Genomic DNA, 19,974 nt, shown 5'->3' on the forward strand with positions numbered 1-19,974 from the left:
AGCTGAAGGCGCACCTGGGGGGTGAAGGCACAGCGGGGCGGCGGGGACACCCCGCTCCCAGCAGCAGCTTCAGCGGAGAGCGCCCAGGTGGGGGGCTGGGAGCACACGCCTGGGGATGAGGTGCAGGGTCAGGGGACACACCGGCTACCTCGGGGCGAGCCGGAGCCCAGAGCGTAGCCTCGGCCATGCTCCGGCTCCCTCTCGCCCCGGGTTGGCATGCACTTGAACGCCGTCCCTCTTAGCTTCATCTGTGTTCTCCCTTCCTTTAGGAAAGGATTGAAGTCTCAAGACAGTGAGAATCGGGGCGCTAAGATGGCCAGAAGGAGTCCGGGTCCATGGTTTGTGGCCTGGGTCAGCTTGGTGCTGGTGCTGGACTTGGGCGAAGGGCAGAAGGAAAAACCCTTCGGTGAAATGTGCCTGGAGGACTTTACGGCAGGGCTGCCGGATTGGGTGCTGGATACAGACGCCTCCGTCCAGAATGGAGCCACCTTCTTGTCGTCCCCCATGGTGCATCGGAGCAGGGACTGCATGAGAGCCTGCTGTAAGGACCCCGCTTGCAACCTGGCTCTCGTGGAGCAGGGCCCGGGCTCGGAGGAAGACCACATCCAGGGCTGCTTTCTCCTCAACTGCCTCTATGAGAAGGCTTTCGTTTGCAGGTTTGCCAGGAAGATCGGCTTTCTCAACTTCTTGAAGAAGGACGTGTACGATTCTTACCTGGCAATGCAGAATCGCAGACCTAGTGGTAAGGTGCCCGTAATGAATCCCTGCAAGCCGGGTCTGGAAGAGCATTAATGGTTACTGGTGCCAGCTCCTGCGGCCATCATATGAGCAGCAGTGCTGCCAAACGCTCGGGGTAGAGCGAGGCTAAAGATGGTGTTTCTGTATTTTCCTCTGCCACAAAGGTTTTCCCAAACCCTGATACTCATTTAAGATCTGTGCCTCAGTTTACCAATTAGTAAATGAATAGGGAAATGCTCTTTAACCTGTTTGAAGCAGGTGGAGTGTGTGATTTTGCTGAGATTTTGCTACTTGGCAATGTAGAGAAAAAGGTATTGTTTTTCTTCTCCCTTCCCCTGGGCCTTTGAGGTTGGAAAGTGAAATCCTCTAAAAAGCTACACATCACCAGGTTTTAAAGGGCAGCATTAATCTCTTAATTGCTCGGGGGCTGGAGGCAGGATGCAATCCAGTTACCTTTATTTAACAGCAGCCTGGATGGTGAGGTACCTCAGTATTGCTCTGCTTGTTGGGGCTGGTCCCTGTTGCTGGAAGAGGAGGAGCTGGGGGAGGCTGGTTATAAAATTTCCCCTTTGGATGTGGGTTTCTCTTCCCCAATCCCTGTTTCTTTGCTCTAAAAGATTGCACGTGGACACAGAGAGCCAGGTGGAAAATGAACTAATCTGAAGCTGGCCACCTGCCACACACTCTGCTCTCTCCAAAGTCTTGCAGCATGTTCAGAAACACTAAAAACACAGCAGTTCCTCCTTTGCCCCCTCCTTCTGTGTTTTGACTGAAGCCTATCAAGGCTGGCATGTTTCTAGCCTGGCTGAGTCTTTGGCAACCATAACTGGTTTGTTTGTTGATCGCTGGTCAGGGCTATTAGGGGATATCTCTGTGGATAATCCTCCTCGTACGCCCTCCCAGCCCACCTGTGGGAAGGAAAGGATCTGTGAAGATGGCAAGGGCAACATCCAGGTGGGTGCATGGGCTTGGGCTCCATCATGTGAGCTGAATAGGTCTTTGATTTTCTGCTGGGTTGTGCCAGCCTGAGGCCTTGTGGGTGCTAGAGGTGGGAAATGGCACCAAATCCCACACTGACCACTTCTCCATCCTGGGTAGCAGTGGGGGAGTTTGCAGCAGGGCATCATCACTTCTCTCAAGCAGCCCTTGGGTGTTGCTGGTTTGAACAGCAGTGTGGCAGAAGTGGTCCCCCTGGTCCTCTGCCCCTACTTGTGGCTTCCTACTGGATTTTAGGGCCTTTTGGTAAATGTGTCTTGCTGTTTCAGTAGTTCTCCTGCATCTCTGTTCCAGGCTCAAAAACCTTTTCACAGGAGCTGCAGTTAGGGAGGAACTGAAGGCCACATCACCAGCACTGGAGGTGGCATGGCGGCAGCCGTCTAAACTCCTATATGCTTTGTTGTAGGAGGAAAAGGGAATGCATCATCTCCAGTACATCCTGATTTCACAAGATTAGATTAAAATACAATGGACTGTTGAGCAATTCAGTCTCCTTACCTTTGTGGACCAGTGCCTCATACAAGAAGATTGCAAACCCCTCCTCCCTTGGCTGGTCCCAGGGTCTGGCATTCCATGTGTGCAGATCTTTAGAAAGTGTCCTAGGGTCACCAACCTCTCTGTGTGACCAGCAGTGACATGTTTGCTAAAATATGGCACCGAGCTGCAGCACTCCAGCCACCAATATGCAGTTTCTATCTTGCAATCCATCCCTAGTGCTCCTTTCACAGGTCCTGGGATGGCTATGGTGGAGCAGGAAGACCCAGGAGGGCTTATCAGTGAGAAGTGAAAAGCACTCCAGAAATGCAGTTCGGGTTACTGTGCCCGGAGGCGGCCGTGCCCCTCCTCGCTCACGTGGGGCTTGTGCCTTGAACTGCTGTGAGTGTAGGAAGGGCTCGGTCTCTTCTACAGCCGTGTTTGACCCTCGGAGGATGCTGGTGCCAGGCAGGTCTCCAGCTGGAGTCACAGACTCTGGGCAGTTCACCACTGTGTATTTGGATCAGGCTGCGATGTTTGCGCTGTGGTTTGATAGGAAATGTGTTTCCCTCCTCTCTGAAATTTTTAGGCATTGTCTTTGATACCAAAAGCTTTCTGAATCACCTTGAATGACACTGGAGGGCTAGCAGGTGAAAGAGGCAAAGGGAGTTACCTTACTGGAGAAATAGCTGGGTCCTCCTCCCCACAGCAGTTGATTAGACACTTAAGAATGCAGATCTCCATTTTGATTCAGATACAAACCAAAAAAATCCAAACCAAAACCCCAAGCCCCTCCAGACATGATGCTGGAATTGGGTCCATGCAGGACCTGTCTGAGCAGGAAGGTGGATGCCTGGCTGTCACTGAGGGGGAAAAGAGGAAGGGCACAATGGGGCAGGTACACAAGGCTAGGTGAAGGAGCCTCTGGGCACTGAGCATTTCCACCTGGCAGCATAAGGAAACTCTAAAGCAGTTTTGCTTCCGGACCTTTTGGGGATGCCTGAAGAGGCCAGGTGAAACAAGTGTTAAAGGAAGCTGTTTTCAACATGTCAGGTCTTCCTCCCAAATGTTCATAAGCAAAAAATCTTGGCCCAGGTTTTGGACTGGAGACAAAACTGTGTAGTTTTCATGCTGTTGTGCTGTATCACTGTTAAAATGTGACGTTTTGTGACTGCTCTGGAGCCAAGGTTATTGTTGGCCCCCTGATTCTGGCTCTAAGGGTCTGCAGGAAGCTTATCTGCTGCTTTATCATGCATTCCTTTCCTCTGTGTGCTGCTGTCAGGTGTCCTAGGAGCCTTTACCTGTGTCACTCTTCAGACACCCTCTGCAATGATAAGAATTAAATGCATGTTTTTTCTAGAGAAAAATGAAATACCCAGTTAGTGATCCCAGTGAGTAACATTAAGCAAAAACACACACTACTACTACTGCAAGGAGCAGACCTGTTGAATTGAGAGGTTTATATATGTTTAGGAGGAGACTAGGTAACACCTGAAAGAGAGCACACAGCTGGGGGCTGCTGAACGGGCAAATTTAATCTTGGGGTGTTTCTGGAGCCTGATGGAAGTAGCTGAAACCTGGGAGAGTGTTACAGGGAAAGCACTGTGTATTCTTGCAGTGCTCTTGCTCAAGCATCCATAGCAAGAGTGTTGACAACTGAACACAGGAACAGGAGTACCTGCTCAAACTCACTGTGGCCACTCTCACAGTGTTATGACTTCAGAAAAACCTGTGGGTACAGGCAACGATGAATTCAGCTGAAATCTGGGTTCTGCACATTTCCTGAATGTATTTTCAGTATTTTGGAGAACAAGAGCTTCTGAGTTCTTTGTAAGCTGGTGACGATATCTTGGTACTGTCTCTTGCCTGTTCCAGCTAACGTACAGCCTGAAGTCTCTGATGTTATTGTTAAAAGGCACAATCTTCTTAAATGATTCCTCAGCCCGAACTTTGGTGCAAGTTTTCTGTGTGGCTCATCCGGGAGGGGCAGGCTCACCTTGCACTTTATTGGTAATAATGGAGCCCAGTGTTTAAGTAACTAGCCCAGCTTATTCTGGTCTAGGCAAACCAGTTTTGGGTGTGAAACTGGAAAATAACCTCCCTGAACCTTTGTACATTTCTTGAACTGAACCTTTTGTGGTTGTTGTGAATTGCTCAGTGACAGTCTCCTCCTGTTGAATGCAGGGCCTGTGAGTGGGAGACGGGAAGTGCTTGGGAACCACAGGGTTCTGATCAGATATGTCTGCTCCTGCCTCACCGTGGAGGGAGATTTGCAGGCTAACACTTTCGTAGTGCATTCCAAAAGGAGAGCTTCCCAAGAGGGAAGCTCATCCCTCCTTAAATGTTTGGTCCCATGCCGGTTTCCGTTCTGTAGGCACAGTGCAACTAAAATGAGCAGCACTGGTATCACAGCTGGGGCTGAAACAAGTTTCCCCTTGGCTGATGCTGTTCAGCCCTGAGCTGGCTGCTCATCCTCAAGCTCAGGCCAGGAGAGGGGAAGCTGCACATTCAGTACCCACACCACAGATTCAGAGGCTAATGTGTACTGGAAGGGTCCTGCAGGACCAGCTGGTCTCAGGTGAGACCAGCTCCTGCTCAGAGAAGGTGATGAGCAGCTTCCACTCCACTTGCTGTGCAATTAGTGTTTGGCATGCAGCATTTACTGAAGTGGCTACATCATGTCTTGTCTCCAGAGCCCGAGTCTCCTTAAAGAGACTGGAGGTACAAACCAATCTTTGCTATGATAGCATGAATACTTGTGGGAGAGTCTTTCCCTCTGCCTGCTAAAGCAAATAGTACTGGTTTCCCACACTCTGAGGAAGGATGGAGAGAACCTAGTGGCAGCAGCACCTTATGTTATTCTGAAAATATAATCCATTCAGTCATACTGAATTGTTTTCAAGAGGTTGTGTTGACTTGCTGTGTGCAGCACTTACAAACCACTACAAAAGCCTCTAGAAACTAATGCTGAGAGCTGCTTGACTGTGCATGAGTTGTTAGAAAACTGTATGGCTTTATCATGACTGTATTTTCTGCCCAGACGGGATAAAGCCCTAAAGAAAGAGCCTGTATTTCTCTTTCTCCAGGCACTATATTGGGTTGCCTTGTTTCTTTCTCTCTCTTTCCACCTCAGGCAAATTATACTGTGGCAGCAGTGTCATCCTTCATTACCTCTGCCTGTGGAAATGGAGAGTTTTCTACTGTGGATGGGTGAGAAAGCTGTTCACTTCTGAATGAATTCCCTGGAAGCAACACAAGAGCAGAGCTTTAGCATTTGTGAGAAGAGCCACACTGCTGCCCATCTGCTTGTGCAGCAGACAGGTTCTGCTGGCTTCTGATGCTTGAAATCTCCAAGGTCCTGTGTCTCATGGGCGCTAGAATTTGGGTGGCCTCATTTTTGCTCCCATCTCTGCTCCTGCCCTGATCAGCGGCTTTTGTCTCCAGTGAGGTCTTTCCCTTCAGGGTGCCTCAAGGTCCCCAGTGCAAGCCCCACTTGTCTTGTTTGCAAGTTGCTCCTGCAAAGGCAGTCAGCAGTGGGCTGTAAGAGCCCCTTAGTCACCATGAGAAAGCTTTCCAGCTCATTCTAGTGACAATCTCAAATCATTCTGAGGTATTTTTAAGCATTGCTTTGTAGTCTCAACTACTCAGGGTGTATCTGCATAAGCTCTGGAATGGAGGAAATCTGGTTTTTTATAGATCCCAAGGGCAAAAGCTAATATCTGAGTTCCAAAAGAGAAAAGCCCCAAACTGTGAGCTTTGCAAGTACATTCTGCCATGGGATTTCACTGGTGCCTGCAGGTTTGCATAGCGAGGTCCCTAGTGGGGTCTCTCCCCCCACTTAGATGCTTACTTTTGAAGCCTTTGTAGAAATTTATTATCTTTTAAATTCCTGTTCCCCCATCAATTTTGGTCCAAGTTCACTCATTAGAGGTGAAGCCAGTCAAGCCACTGACTGCATGAGCTTTTAAATGGGATGAGATTTTTTAAAAAGCAAAAATCAGGGTCTCAGGCATGAATACGGTGTGAGTAATAAAACTTTTTAAAGCGATTTGGATTTCCTCTATCAAGCTTTCCTCTGGAATCATATTTCCCCTACTGATGTGCTATATAAATGGAAGTGGAAATTGTTGCTTATGATGTGACTCCAGGAGCATGTTTCACAGTAAAGAGCATGCCACAGAAGCGCCATAAAGCTTTAACCTCCCTGTTAATTACAGAGTTTTACAGCAGAAACTTTCCATGGTCAAAAGAGCATTATAGCAGAGGTAACTTTCATTTTTCCTACAGACTTTCAGAGCAAAACAAACTGAGTGTAGAGTCTCCCTTGTACGAGCAGTTTGCTGATACTCACTCTGGCTCAGCCAGCACTTGGTTCTGAAGCTCAGGTGGAAAACAGCCATGTTGCCAGGGAAGGCTTCATACAGTCACTGTGGCAGAAATATTCCAAAGTCACTGAACTTTCAGGCATCCTAAGGAGAAAAGGAATAGACTTGAAAAATAAGTCCTTAATTTCTAGTGAGCATTACTCCTTGGCAGTCACCATAGATAAAGAATGCTCTTGACTCTTGTTCTGGATGTGAGGAGAGTCAGTAAATTTGGCTAATCAGAGATGGGAACTGGGGAAGTTGCTGACCCATTGAACAGAACTTCTACTTGATCACGCAACCCACAGCCTGAAGTAACTAGATGTTTGGTCTGCAATTTTTTGTTTAAAGTGTTCATGCTTAAAAATGTCAAGGCGTAAATCATGATTTGGAGTCATGAGTTAAGGATCAGCCTCTGTGTTGTTGAAAAACTGGTCTTTTCCTTGTGCAATTGCACCCACCTACTGGGCTCACCCTGGCAGGACGGTGGCAGGGAGTAGGCTGCCTTTCTCCCTGGCAGGCTTGTGGTGTTTGCCTAGCAGGAATGGCAGGAATGCATCCCTTCTCCAGAGCTTGCAGTGGTGTGTACAAGCGGACAAAAGAACTAAGTGGCCTGTTTTAATGTCAGGTTTGTTTATACATATACCTTATATTAAATGTCCCTTCAGTAGACTGCAGCAACAGTCAGCAGCTGGGATCTGAATCCAGATACACTCAAACAGGAAATTAGGAGCAAGTCTGCAACAGCGAAAATAATCAGCTAATGGAGTAATTTTCTAAGGGGTTTGGACACTAATCCTCTTCTTCAGTCACAGTTGATATAACAGTGTAATGGCAGAGTGATTTCTATCTAGCTTATAAATGATGGTTGGTGCCTTTACAAAAGACTCAGGTTGAACTGGAACACTGAATCTTGGACTTGGTACAGGTGCTACCAGGTGGAGTTTTATGGGCTGAGCTATGCACAAAGCCTGCGACCAGAGACGTTCAGGCTGAAAGGAGTTATGAGTCAGGCTCAGTTGTGTCATTGTATAGGCTGTTCTTGCTGGCAAGGGCAGGGATCAGTTTTCATCTCTTGTACTTACAGTTTGGAAAAACATTTAATAGATTGTGGAAGTTGCTTGTAAGCTAATCCATGGAATGGTACAAAAATAACAATCTCATGAATGGTGTTTTTGTGCTGTTTTAAAGGCATGTATGTCAGAAAGTGGGGTGGAAGATGATCTGGAAGAGAAGTATTTCCCATCCAAGTCCCACAGTGTGTAGCTCTGGCTAAATACATGAACACAGCGCTTAAAGAGAGCGATAGGAATGATGAGAGTCAGGTCCACATTCTTCAACACCCATATTGGGCCATCTCCCTAAGAGAAGGGTGGAGATTGCTCTGTGCTGTTCTGTGAGGATGTGGTCCCACTCTCAGAAGCACAATGGCTGTAGCCACGCGGCCACCCTCTTATGGTGGTTCCTGTGGACAGAACCTGGCTCAAAGGCACTGCTGTAGTGGGTTGTGGACTTAATAAATCAGTGAGGGCAGTAATAACAGTACTGACTGCCTGTTGCTTGCTCAGGCTGCAAGGAGCACAGCTGTATAAAAGTGTTTTCCTTTCAGCAGTTGAAGTCTGGATTGATTTAGCCTGGAATAATCCCCCTTCTTTGTTTTCCTGTAGTGGAGACAAGGACTGGACCCTTTAGCCTCTTACCCAAGCCTTGTTCTACATTTCTTCTGCAGATGACCGTCCTCCAACAGCCCGTGCTGTCAAGGACATGAGGGTACAGCCGGGGGAGCCAGTGATGCTGAGAGGCACAGAGAGTACGGATGACCATGGGATAGTCAGCTATGAATGGAAACAGGTCCTTGGCGACCCCTCTGTGGAGATGAAGGTAAGGAGCTGCAGGAAATAAGCACCTTGCTCAGTGTCACTTGTGGTCTGCACTAGGTTGGTCAGTCAGAGCTCTGACTTAAAGGTCACCTTGTCCTTCCCTCTTCAAGCCAGTCCACCCAGGAGCCTGTTCCCAAAAACTATGGAGCACTCCTTGTGGTTGCCCTCCTCCTCTCGCACACTGTTTGGAAGTGGCATTTTTGGCTTCACCAGGTCTCAGGCTCCCTGCATGGGCTGCTGTCTCAAGCCTTCCTGAGCAACACCTGATCTGCCTAGGTGGGAGCAGCTGGGAGGGCAGAGCTTCTGTGCAAGAGCTGCCTCTGGTCCCAAGTTCCTGCAGTTCAGTGAAGGGCCTTCTCTTAGTTCTACTCTGTCCACTTCAGTGCATTTCCTCTTCTGTCTCTGAACAATCCAGTCTCAGGCTCTGCTTTTGTTCTCCTGGGGCTTTTCCTGGACTTTGCCTCTCTTGAAAGCATAAGTTCTTCCTCCTATTTTATCTGAGCTGGAGCAGAACTCATGTCTCTTGTCTGGATCCAAGATCTCTGGGGTATGAACACTGCCTATTTGATAGAGGCTAAAAGTGAATTGTGGCTTTAGAAGAGCAAATTATTTCTTTTAAACTTTTGCAAAATGCTTTGAAAAGCCATGGGGCTCATATGGAGTTCTTGTGGCAACTTTTGGAAGAATTATGAAGCAAATGAGTACATCAGGCCCACAACTGATTTTGAACATCTGCAGTGACAAACTCTAGAATGCAAAGGGGTCTGTGTAATTCAGCAAGTGCTCCTTTCTTTTTCCCTTTGCCTTAGCCTGACCAAAGCAACTTTCATGGAGGGAGGGAGGTCTCCTAATATTATGCTGTATTAACAACATTAAAATGATGTATGGCAAAGCTGTGTTCTTTTGAAACCTAATCAAAACCAGGGATAGCATGGAAATGAAAGTCCAATTCTGTTGTAAATATAGAGGAAAAGTTTGTGTCAATAATATTGTAGCTTTCGCTTCTGACAAAACAATTAAATACACCTACCTTATTCCCTATGTGCTAAGTAAATGATTCATAATAGGTTTTAAGTTTTAAAAAGTAAAATAAAAACTACAGGTATTTCTGTCCTCTCCAATGAGTTCTATTTTCCCTTGTGCTTTCACAATGCTCCAAAACATGAAATATCTAATTATGCTTGTGATACTTGTTCCTTCTGCTATTCCAGCTGGGTACCAGTCCATGGGTTTGGGGAGATTGTCTAGCACTGAGACATTTTTCATGCCAGACATCTGCTTGAACATTTCCATCCAACCTCCATTCTCCCTAATGCAGGAACATGGACCTTGCATAGCTTCAGTCACTCCTTCCTTAGAAGTACTTTTCTCCTACATAAGCCTTTCTTTTGCATTCTCAGAAGCATGAAGAAGATCAGGTAGAAATCTCCAACCTCCAGGTGGGAACTTACGTCTTCCAGCTTACTGTCACGGATACTGCACAACAGCAAGACTTCACCAACATCACCATCATGGTGTTGAGCTCTGAACAGACAGAAGGTGAGCCTGAGCCCACACATATCTACCTGGAGTCCTCGAGCCTGCTCTGGCATTACTGGTGCTCCTCTCAGAGGGGTAGATGGGAGAAGAGCACAGCCAAGACACTGGACTTGCGTGTCGGCTTTTCCCAGTGAGAGTCTGCACTACTGCCTTTCACCGGTAGTGGAAGGTCTCTGAATTCACAGTGATCTATTTTGGGATTTTTGCATACTTGTGCTGGAGATGAGGCCTGCAATAAGCCCATCTGTTCTGCCTGTCCTTGCTCTCTACTGGGTGACACCAGAGTGGATGAAGCTTGGGGTGCAACTGAGGTTGCAAAACAGGAGAACGTGAAAGGTCCTGTTGACTCAGTGGTTTTGCTGTGACATCCCTTAGGTTTCAGGGTAGGTGGAGTCGTCTGCAAGACATTCAATGTATCTCTGAGTTTATTTATATTTTTTTTTCTTTAATGACTTTGTTTAATCATGAAAATGTTCAGCATTACAAACGTATCAGAAGTAAGGAGTTCTTGGACAAATGGTTGACTAGTAGCTAAGCAGGGGATGTCTTCTCCTACCTCAGGTACCATAAAAATATAAGAGCAGCCATGTCAAGTGATGCTAATGGTCTGACCAAACTCCAATACACTGCATTCAACAGTGTGCAGAGGTTGGTACTTTGGAAATAGTGTGAGAACATGACATGCTATCAGTGAATCTCTACTATGCTTGACTAATCCCCAAGGATTTTGCAGCTGGGAGATTTTTTTAAGCAGAAGATGGTGTCTTCATGTTTAATAACCATGTATGAATCCCTTTTTGACCTCATGTAATCTTTAAAAAGCAGCAACCTCCTGAGGTAAGGAGCTTCACAACTTAACTATGTGCTGTGTGGAGATGCAGCTCCTTTTGTTTAATGGATGTGACACCTTCTAATTTGGTTTTGTGACCCTCCCTTTCATATAAAAAAATTCAATCCATGATTCCCTACACTTCTTCTCCATGTTGGTCAAGATTTTATAAACCTTTCAGACATGTCCTTTGGAAGATTTTGTTTGCCCTCAGATATACAAAACAGAAAGTCTTCCAAAGGACTGACCTAACCCCAGACCCTGTTCTATTAACTTTCTTGATAGAGCATTGTTTGACTCCGAAGAAGGTGGGCTGGTGTCGGGGATCTTTCCCACGCTGGTTTTACAACCCAAGCCTTCAGCAGTGTGAAGAGTTCATTTTTGGTGGCTGCAAGCCCAACAAGAATAACTACTTACGGGAAGAGGAGTGTGAACTTGCCTGCAAGAATGTCAGAGGTGAGTCCTTCAAAAATCCAGCCCCCTCTTTCTCACAGGGTCGGGATGACCCTGTGGACAAGTACTACAGCCTCTTGGCTGAGAGCTAGTTACAGCCCAGTAAGCTGAGGAGACTGGGCTAATTATGGATGGGCAGTCATTGTCTTAAGCTGCCAACCTATCTGACCCAGCTCCTGAAGCACTGGCCAGTGTCCCTGGTATTCCTCTGGCTGCAGAAGCCCTCACCAGATCTTTGTGTCACATCTGAGACCTAAATTCAGAGAGCAGCATTGTGCAGTTGGGGGCCAGAAGGGCTTTACTCCCAAAATGAAATTAATCTCCCTCCTTGGCACCCTCAAGCCACTGAGAACAATTTACTGCTGTTCAGATAAATGGGCTGAGCCACTGCCAGGCCCATTGCAGTGCACTGCTTAAAAAGCGATGTTACAGCCTTGGAAAAGAAAAACAATTTGGAAATGGTCTAGCTTGTGGTGGGAAGTTCCCCTGTGCTCCTGCAGGCCTACCTCACGTGGGTACAACTCATCTAGGTCTCTGAGTGGCAGGCATCCATATTTCACCTCCCTAATCAGGGCTTCCTTGCAGAAAACATTAAGACAATATAAAGGTGATCTTAATCTGACAAAACAATGTGGTGGTAAATTTATTTTTATTTTTCCTCTTGTCTCTTCAGGTTCTGTTGGTGGGCGACAACAGCCAGGTGAGTCTCCCATATGACAGTTCAATCCTATGCGAGCTTGGGCTGAGTGTCTCATGTTCATTCCTGTGGCTTTTGATTAGGACTCAGTCTGGAAAGTGAGGCACTGGAGACTAATTTCTTTACTAAGCCTTTCACTTTCATGTCATAGGATAATTTAGGTTGGGGATTACCTCTAGAGGTCATCTGAGCCAACCCACTACTCAAAGCAGGTCCAGCTTTGAGTCACATTCTGTTGCTCAGCACTGTATCCAGTCCAGTTTTGGGTATCTCTGAAAAAGGAGACTTTACACGTCGTATTGTCAAACTGTACCAACGTTTGATGACCCTCATTATAATTTTTTCCCCTTATACTGAATTGCTTTCCCTTGTTGCAACTCCTGTCTGTTGCTGTTCATCCTATTACTGTGCTCCAAAATGAGTCTGTCTCCTCTATAATCTGTCTTCTCCATAACCTCATGCTAGGTCTTGTGCTCCAGCTCTTGCTGAGATTTACTCTTCTGCCAATGTCTTTTGTCACTGGGGAGCTCAGAACTGGGCACAGTACTCAGCACTTGGGACCACCTCTGGAGCAGAGAGGTTTGAAGCTCTTGCCGCCCAGTGTGCATGTTTCAGTTTGGCTTTCCTAATTTAATCCTCCATGCTTGGGTAATGTCTCCATATTCTTCCTGAGTAGCTCATTCTTGCTTCCACCTGCTATGTACTTCTTTTTGAGAGGAAACATGGCTGTTTCCAGAACAATGTTTCATTTATAAACAGGAATATATTTTTTTTTTTTTTAGTCTAGGGTGGCACTGAGGAGAGACCTTTACCAATCTGCCTTGTTTCTTGTTTGCCAGCCCTATCAGCAGCTTTTAAGTCCTTCCTAAAGCATCTGGCAGGGAGAAACAATGAATTTTAATGAGCTATCTGAACTGTTTCTGATGCAGTATGCAATGGGAACTGTCAGCCCCCCTTCTTCAGATGCAAGGATGGTTGCTGCATTGATGCCTATCTGGAGTGTGATGAAACTCCCGACTGTGCTGATGAATCGGATGAGATGTACTGTGAACGATGTAAGTACTTCAAATTCTAGCTCAGACAACTTACTATCTGCTCAGGAATGGGTCCAATGTTCTTATCTCCTGACCCTGCATTATCTTTCCACAGTATTACATTTGCAAGTTCTGCCATTTCCTGTATCCTTGCTGACTGCAAGACATGACCTTCCTTCTGTGACGTTTCCTGCCTCTTAAATACTCTTTGACTCTCTTCTCTGCACCTCTCTGTAAGACTTCAGGCCTGTCTTTCCCCTTTCAATATTTTTCTCACTGAATTACCTTACCTGCTCTCTTGGAGTTGGGAAATGGGAAAGAAAACCATGATTTTTTCATGTCTGTCTGGTGGCACAGTCCCCTTAACATCCTGTTATGCTAACATAAATGCACAGTGGTGAGATGCCCAAATCCACACTATCTCCTCCCTTCTACCATCCCTCCTCACCTCTTCTGAATTCCCACAATCTCTTTCCTATGTGTGGGTGTTTTGTTGCCTTTTTAGATTTTCAAGCCTATGATTCATCTTTCTTGCTCTCTCTTATATTCTTATAAAAGAGCACTAATGCTCTTTTATACTTCTTAAAACCTGGAGTGACTTTTCCCATACTTCTTGATGGAAAACAAAAATAAGAAAGCAGCCTTTGTTTTCCTTGGTTTTGTCTCTATATCTGTGGATTGGAAATTGGGAAGAGTTTCTTGTTACTACATTTTATTTTTCCCATGTTCCTCTCATAGCTTTGAGATATTTAAGAACATCAAATGGTATCTCACTTTCTCTGGCTTGTGATAGCAAAAGAATGTACAGGAAAGCTCTGTCTGCTCATGTCTGCATGGACAGAGGCACTTCTTTTCAACTGGTGAGAGAAGTTTTTAACATGAAATGTTTCCCTTGCAGATGCTCGTGAGTTCAATAGACTGCAGAAAATTAATGTCACACATAAGCAAGGTACGTACCATCCAGAGCACCTAGGCTGACCTCTTCCAGCTTTTGGTTTTTCCTTCAGCCTCTTGTTCCATGGTAAAACTGCTTCCCTCTGTAAATCCAAAACCAGGTGTAGCATCTGGGTAGTCCCTGTACTAAAAATGAGCAAGGGCCTCTTCTCTGACCTCGAGGACAGCTGTTGTTAGCAGGCTTTCACTCCTGCCTAAACTTTTTCCATCCAAGTAGGTCTCATGCATGTTGCTTGCTGGCCTGTACAAAATTCTGCAGCATGTTTTTTTGGAAATAGTGCAAACCAAAGCAGTGGAGAGGACACAGCAATGTCTGTGCTTGATCCCATGTCTTTTCCTTTTTTAAGTGTAGACAGTGGACCTATCACTGGGCTGAAAGAGTATATTCCAAGTCACTTAAATGCAGCTCGGTTGTAGAGGAGACCTGAGCCAATCCGTGGTTTCTGTGTGTCCAGGCTCTTCATGTTCCCTTCTGCCTCCCAGGGATGACAGGTCATTTCTACAGGGGAGTGAATCCAGGGTTTACCATGACTGCATGGCCTTATGTTCCTTTTTCTGCTTGCTGGTTGGATTTATGGCAGGTGGCAGCTCACCTTGGCACTGCCAATTTGACCAGCTGGCAACTGAGCAGTGGGGACCTGAGAGCCACTGTTCTGGCTATGGATTTCCTCTGCCATGGTGCTTGTGCTCTTTTGTTGTGAGCAGAAAATTTTGCTGCTCTGGGAAGACACTGCTTGGACTAAAGCACCTCTGCCTTGCTTTGCCAGGCCACTGTGTGGACTTGCCTGATACTGGACAGTGCACCGAGAGCATCCCGCGCTGGTACTATAACCCATTCTTGGAGAAATGTGACCCCTTCACCTATGGGGGCTGTGGTGGCAACAGCAACAACTTTGAACAAGAGGAGGAGTGCATGAAATCATGTTCAGGCATCACAAGTAAGCATACATAGTGAGGACTGGAATTTGACTGATCAAACTGGGAAAATCACTTCAGATTAAGTTCTGTGGTCCCAAAGAGGCAGTGCCTTGGGAGCTTTCAGTCAAAGCTGCTCTGCTCTCAAACCCTGGCCATGACCCACAGTGTCTTTCAACACAACCAATGGCTTATGGGGAATGGTGGATCTGCAGCATCTTTCTGCAATGCAGCCTGTCATTTCCCAGAGCTGGAAAGCATTTTGGGTGCTGATGTTGAGAAAGAGACAGAGGATGACAAAACTAACCAGAGATATGATACATCTGCTCTGAAGAAAATCTAACCTCCTAGCTTGGCTCTAGGTCTCCCCAAGTGAGTGGGGAGAAGTTAAGAAAATCCTCAATGACACATACTAGCCTGAAGTTTTAAACAAACAAGAGAGAGGGTTACACTTGGTACATATTGTTTTGGAGGCCAACAGGAAGAATTCTGCCATACTGTATCTGTTAAGAGGCAAACTACCTCCTTGAGCTGCACTGGGCCTCACAGCCTGCCCTGAGAGCTCAGTACTGTGGCTGTTGAGAAGGGGTGCTGTGTGCATTCAGTCACTCCAGAGCACTGGCTATATGCTCCTCAGAAACCTGTCTTATCCCCTGTTCCCAACCTTCTTTGTAAAACTTTTCTCCCCTCTCTGTGTTCCCAATTCAGAAGCAGATGTCATTGGCCGAAGATGGGAATCATTTGAGTCCCAAACTGCTATCTTAAGTGAGTAACAATTTTCCCTCCGGATCTTTCTTGTTGCTTTTCCTTGTTCTGAAAAATACTTTGTCTTTCCTTGCAAATAGTAGTCTTCTCTCCCACACCTCTTTTGAAGCTGGGGGAGCAATGTGGGATTTGTGGGATGCTGGCAGTGGCAAGAGACGCTTCTGTGCACTGTGCAACTGTGGTCCATTTTTTTCCTGTGTCTGTGACTCAGTAGCTCATACAGACACTCCTGTTTTTCTTTCCATCCACTTGCATGAATGTACCACTGTTCAACATCAAAAAATGGGAAGTAAAACTCTTCCTAGGGGCCAATTTCACATGAGGGCTACTAACTTCTACAAGAAAGAAGACTTAAGCAGATATATGAATAATGTCAGGTGCTAGATTGTGGGGAAATGTGACGACCATATACAACCTCTCTACAACATTAAAAAAGCCCAATGCTATTGAAATACAAGTTCTTTAAAAATGCCACATTAAGGTTATTGTTCTTAAATCCTAGAGAATGATTTAATCTTTAAATTCACACCATCTTGCAAATGCATTGTCCTTGATTGTCTCCACTGATGCTGCAGGAGTTTGGTTGGCTGGAGAGCAAGTGCTCATGCCACTGCTAAGAGCACTTTCCCACAAACTCAGCCTATCCTCCATAGCTCACTCCCTCAGTGCTGTCCCAGCCTGGAGGTGCCTTCTGTGAACACCCCTTGGTGGCCTCCCTGTTGAGGTATGACACAAGGCTGCCATTGCAAAAGGATTTGATATTCCTAGGGTTGTCAATGGCCAAGCCTGCCAAAGTCACGGAACAGCCTTTAGAGGGCGTGGTGTATCTGGGAAATGATGGGAAATAGCTTTTGTGAGAGACAGGCTGGCTGTGCCTTGGCCATACCCTTATGCCATGCAGCTGTCACCTTTCTTCTTTGCTGGTTGTGCAGTGACCACCCTGTTGTCATGCCTGCTGTTGCTTCTTCCTGGCCACTCCTGCTGCATCAGATCTTGTGTAGCATCCCTTCTAACATGTTCACATATCCCTGCAGGTGCCTTTGAGGTAGTGATTGCTGTGCTCCTCGGGATCTGCATCATGGTGGTCCTGGTGTTCATTGGCTATTTCTTCTTGAAGAAAAGGAAGAAGAACAGCCGCCGCCGTCAGCCTACCACTGCTACCAATTCAACCCTCTCCACCACAGAGGACACTGAGCATCTGTTCTACAGCAGTGCCACCAAACCAGTCTGACCTACAGCTCTCTCTCCAGTTCAGCCCTGGGGCACTCCCCAAAAGTTCTGGAGTTCTGTTTTTAGACACAGGTCTGTGCCTGAAGGACTCGTTCTCTGTGAAGACATTTGGAGCATCAGGCCAAGATCTAGCTGTGATTTGGCAGTACTAGTATTTGTGATTGTCTAGGCTAAATGGCTGCTCTAGAAAGCGAGGAACGGGGAGCATTCTGCTGCTCTCTGACATCCATCCCTTCCTAGCCTCAAACAATCCAGTGAAACTCTGAATTACACCTTTCTTCCTGCTCAAACCCAGAGCACAACTTTGCTCAACTTCCTGAAGGAGCCTGGAACTGGATCTGTGTAGCATTCATGTTGGTGAATGGTGCAAGCTCACCAAAGCCAGGAATTTGTTTTCAGTGTCACTTTCTTCCATTCAACCTTGTATTTTCCTGCCCTTCTCCCAGTCCTCTGCAAGATGCCCTGCCTTGCAGCAGTCTATCTGCTCATGGTGCATCTCTTGAGGTCTGTGGGATTGACATAATCAGCCAGACCTGATCCAAGGGCTCTGTGACACTCTCCAGCAGTTCCTGTTTTCAAGATGGACAGAAACACCTGCTTAAGTCACTAGGCTTTGCTTTTTAACAGAAAAGCACACAGACTTTTTTCTGCCTGGCTGCTGTGTTTCAGTCTCCTGTGTACAGTACATGCTCACCATTTTTCTCTCTGTGAGTTGCCCTGGTTGCTTTTCCAGTGTTCAGTCTGAACCCAAACACATTGAGAAAATATCTATTTATTTTCACATGAAGTAAAGACCCATACTTTTCCTGCTGATTGTGCAGGAAAGGTGCAGTTTTGATTTTGCTGCATGCTCCTCTGAGCACACAGCCTGACTTGAGTCCCTGGCATCTCCCAGAGCAGAGGAGTAGGCTGGATATCACCAGTTAATGTCTGCAGGCTTCCTTGCTCCTGCTGGTTCGTCCCTCCTGGTACAAGATGAGCTCAGCCCAGCCCCAAGAGGTCCAAAGCTCATCTCTGGCCCCAAGGCAGCATGTGAAATCCCCACTTTGGTAATGTCCTGGTCCCAGTCCTGGCCCTATGTGTTCCTCTATAGTCTGTTTGCAGTGAGATGCTTCTGAGCTCTGTCCTGCAGCATCTGCTGGTCCAGGCTTGTACCTCAGTGAGCTGAGGATTTCTGTTGGGGCAGAAGAAGCTATTTGTGAAGTGCCTGATGTACTGCTGGCTGTAGGGCTGGCACCAAGCTCTAAACTTCCAGTGCCTGGTGCTCTTGGAACACTGCTGTGAAGAGAGAGGAAACTCTGTGTGTGTGTTTGTGTGTATGTGGGTGTGTGTGTGTGTAAGAAGCATAAATCTATGTACAGACTTCAGTTTAAATGTTTGGACTCTTTCAGGGCCAAGGGCAGAGTGGTTCTGAAATGCTCTAGTAAAGCCATGCCCAGCTCAGGACCTCTCAAGTGCAGTGGCAAGAGAGCTGCCTCCCTGGGCTGATGCCTTGGTGGAAAGCAAAGAAATTGCTGCCCAGAGCCTGCTGGCAATCTGGCTGCATGCCTCTCCCCATCACAGGCATCTGCCTCAGCGTTCCTGGGGCTGGTCAGATTCCTCCTTTTCTGTCTCGTATCATTTCTTCCATCTCTTTGTTTTTCCCACAGCCTATCATGGCCTATGCAATAAACCTAATGTCTTGATTTATTTTTTTGCGTGCTCACTCTGATAATAAAAAGGAATTGTTTGTCTTATCTGGCTTGGGAGTGGTGTCTGAGGAGCAATGACCCGCAGAGGGGGCAGGTATCATTCCCATGCCTGCTATCTCGCACCCTTTCATCTGCCCCGACTGTGGTATCTCGGGGGAGAGCTGCTGCAGCAGCAGTCCCATGGCGTGGGGAGGGCTGGAAGCGGGGGATGCAACATTATGTGGCTACCTGAATAGGAAACTACTGCATGAGGTGTTCTGGGAGCAAGATTATTACCCACTAAGTCACCCAGAGAGCAAGGCAGGGTGTAACCTGAAACTGGGTTCCAGCTGGTCAGACTGGTTTGGGCTTTGGGTCTGAAACCAAAAGCAGACACTATTCTTCAAACAGGAGTTGCTCTAACTGTGTCTTCAGGCTGGTGATCACTCAAGAACTGCGATGTAAAGTCAGCTAAATGTAACTGGCTAATTGGCAGTGGGTTTGTACGGGAACCAGGCGGACCAGCCCTGCGCTGCTGACCCGGCCACCCTGGCTGGGCCTCCGAGTGCTGCTCGAAGCAGGAACGCCTTCTCCCCGCACTCTGCTCTGGGCTGTGGGCTTTGCTCTGTCATGACCACGCACTCTACACCAGCTCTCCCATCCTGCCATCTCCAGCTACTTACGGGCATAAGTGCAGTCATTATCTCTCCTGTACCCTGAAGCGCTGCCCCAGGAGCAGCTCTGCTGAGGCCGGCTCAGCCCGGCCGATGGGGTCACCGCTCCCCTCCCGGCAGTAACCCCTGGCCTGGGATCGCCACCTGAAACCACGGCTGCTTCTCTTCACAGTCTTCAGAGAGAGGCAGGTGCGTGCTTTGCAGCCTCTTTCACTGACACCACACCTTTGTGTCCCCTGGGGTTGGACACAGCCCTGCTGGAGGCTGCAGGTCCGGCCTGAGCCCTCCCTTGCATGGCTTCTGGGCCCGCACCCCCCGAGTCCCACCTGCCTTCAGCCCCTGCACGCCCACCTGACACAAGGGCTCCTGTTTCCCAGGAAATCTCAGCTCTTGGAAATTTTCAGATGGAAACAGGAGCACAGAGTTTGAAACTTCGCAAAATGAGAATCCCACTCCTCAGGTGCCAGCGGCGAGGAGAGGCTGCCTCGCTGCCTTACTGCCCAAGCAAGAACAGTGTTCGGTGACAGCTGAGCCGCCCCACTGCACTGGCTGTGCTGATCAGGGAGCACATCCTCCATGTTTCCTAGCTACCAGGAGCACGCAGCTGTGTGAAGCTGCTGGCTGGTTTAGGGCAGAGCTGCTCCTCCTGGCGTGGAGCTCCTGGTGTGCTCCCCACTGCTGCTCCGCGGTGCAGGAGGCTCCGAGGTCTGGACCCGCTCCTTGTCCTTGCAGTGTGTGCAGACAATGCCTTCCCCACCGAGG

At 47.5% G+C, this 19,974-nt stretch overlaps 1 protein-coding gene across 1 annotated transcript; it reads left to right on the forward strand.

The window, feature by feature from the left end:
* The first annotated feature begins 307 nt into the window (after nucleotides 1–307).
* On the forward strand, nucleotides 308–18,535 carry SPINT1 (serine peptidase inhibitor, Kunitz type 1). The gene is made up of 10 exons (XM_082282986.1): nucleotides 308–742; nucleotides 8,302–8,453; nucleotides 9,853–9,991; nucleotides 11,106–11,276; nucleotides 11,947–11,973; nucleotides 12,900–13,025; nucleotides 13,903–13,953; nucleotides 14,726–14,896; nucleotides 15,582–15,638; nucleotides 16,673–18,535. The coding sequence occupies exons 1-10, from the start codon at nucleotides 313–315 to the stop codon at nucleotides 16,867–16,869; spliced, it is 1,521 nt and encodes a 506-aa protein (XP_082139112.1). The 5' UTR covers nucleotides 308–312; the 3' UTR covers nucleotides 16,870–18,535.
* Nucleotides 18,536–19,974: the final 1,439 nt, after the last annotated feature.

This window comes from Coloeus monedula, assembly GCF_965178545.1.
Source record: "Coloeus monedula genome assembly, chromosome: 6".
NCBI classification, from domain to species: domain Eukaryota; kingdom Metazoa; phylum Chordata; class Aves; order Passeriformes; family Corvidae; genus Coloeus; species Coloeus monedula.

Bases quoted from the DNA above. Each gene is read 5' to 3' on its own strand.
- SPINT1 (XM_082282986.1), top strand. From the start codon at position 313: ATGGCCAGAAGGAGTCCGGGTCCATGGTTTGTGGCCTGGGTCAGCTTG. The intron at 743-8,301 runs GTAAGGTGCCCG...TTTCTTCTGCAG, and splicing joins GCAGAATCGCAGACCTAGTG to ATGACCGTCCTCCAACAGCC. The intron at 13,026-13,902 runs GTAAGTACTTCA...TTTCCCTTGCAG, and splicing joins TGAGATGTACTGTGAACGAT to ATGCTCGTGAGTTCAATAGA.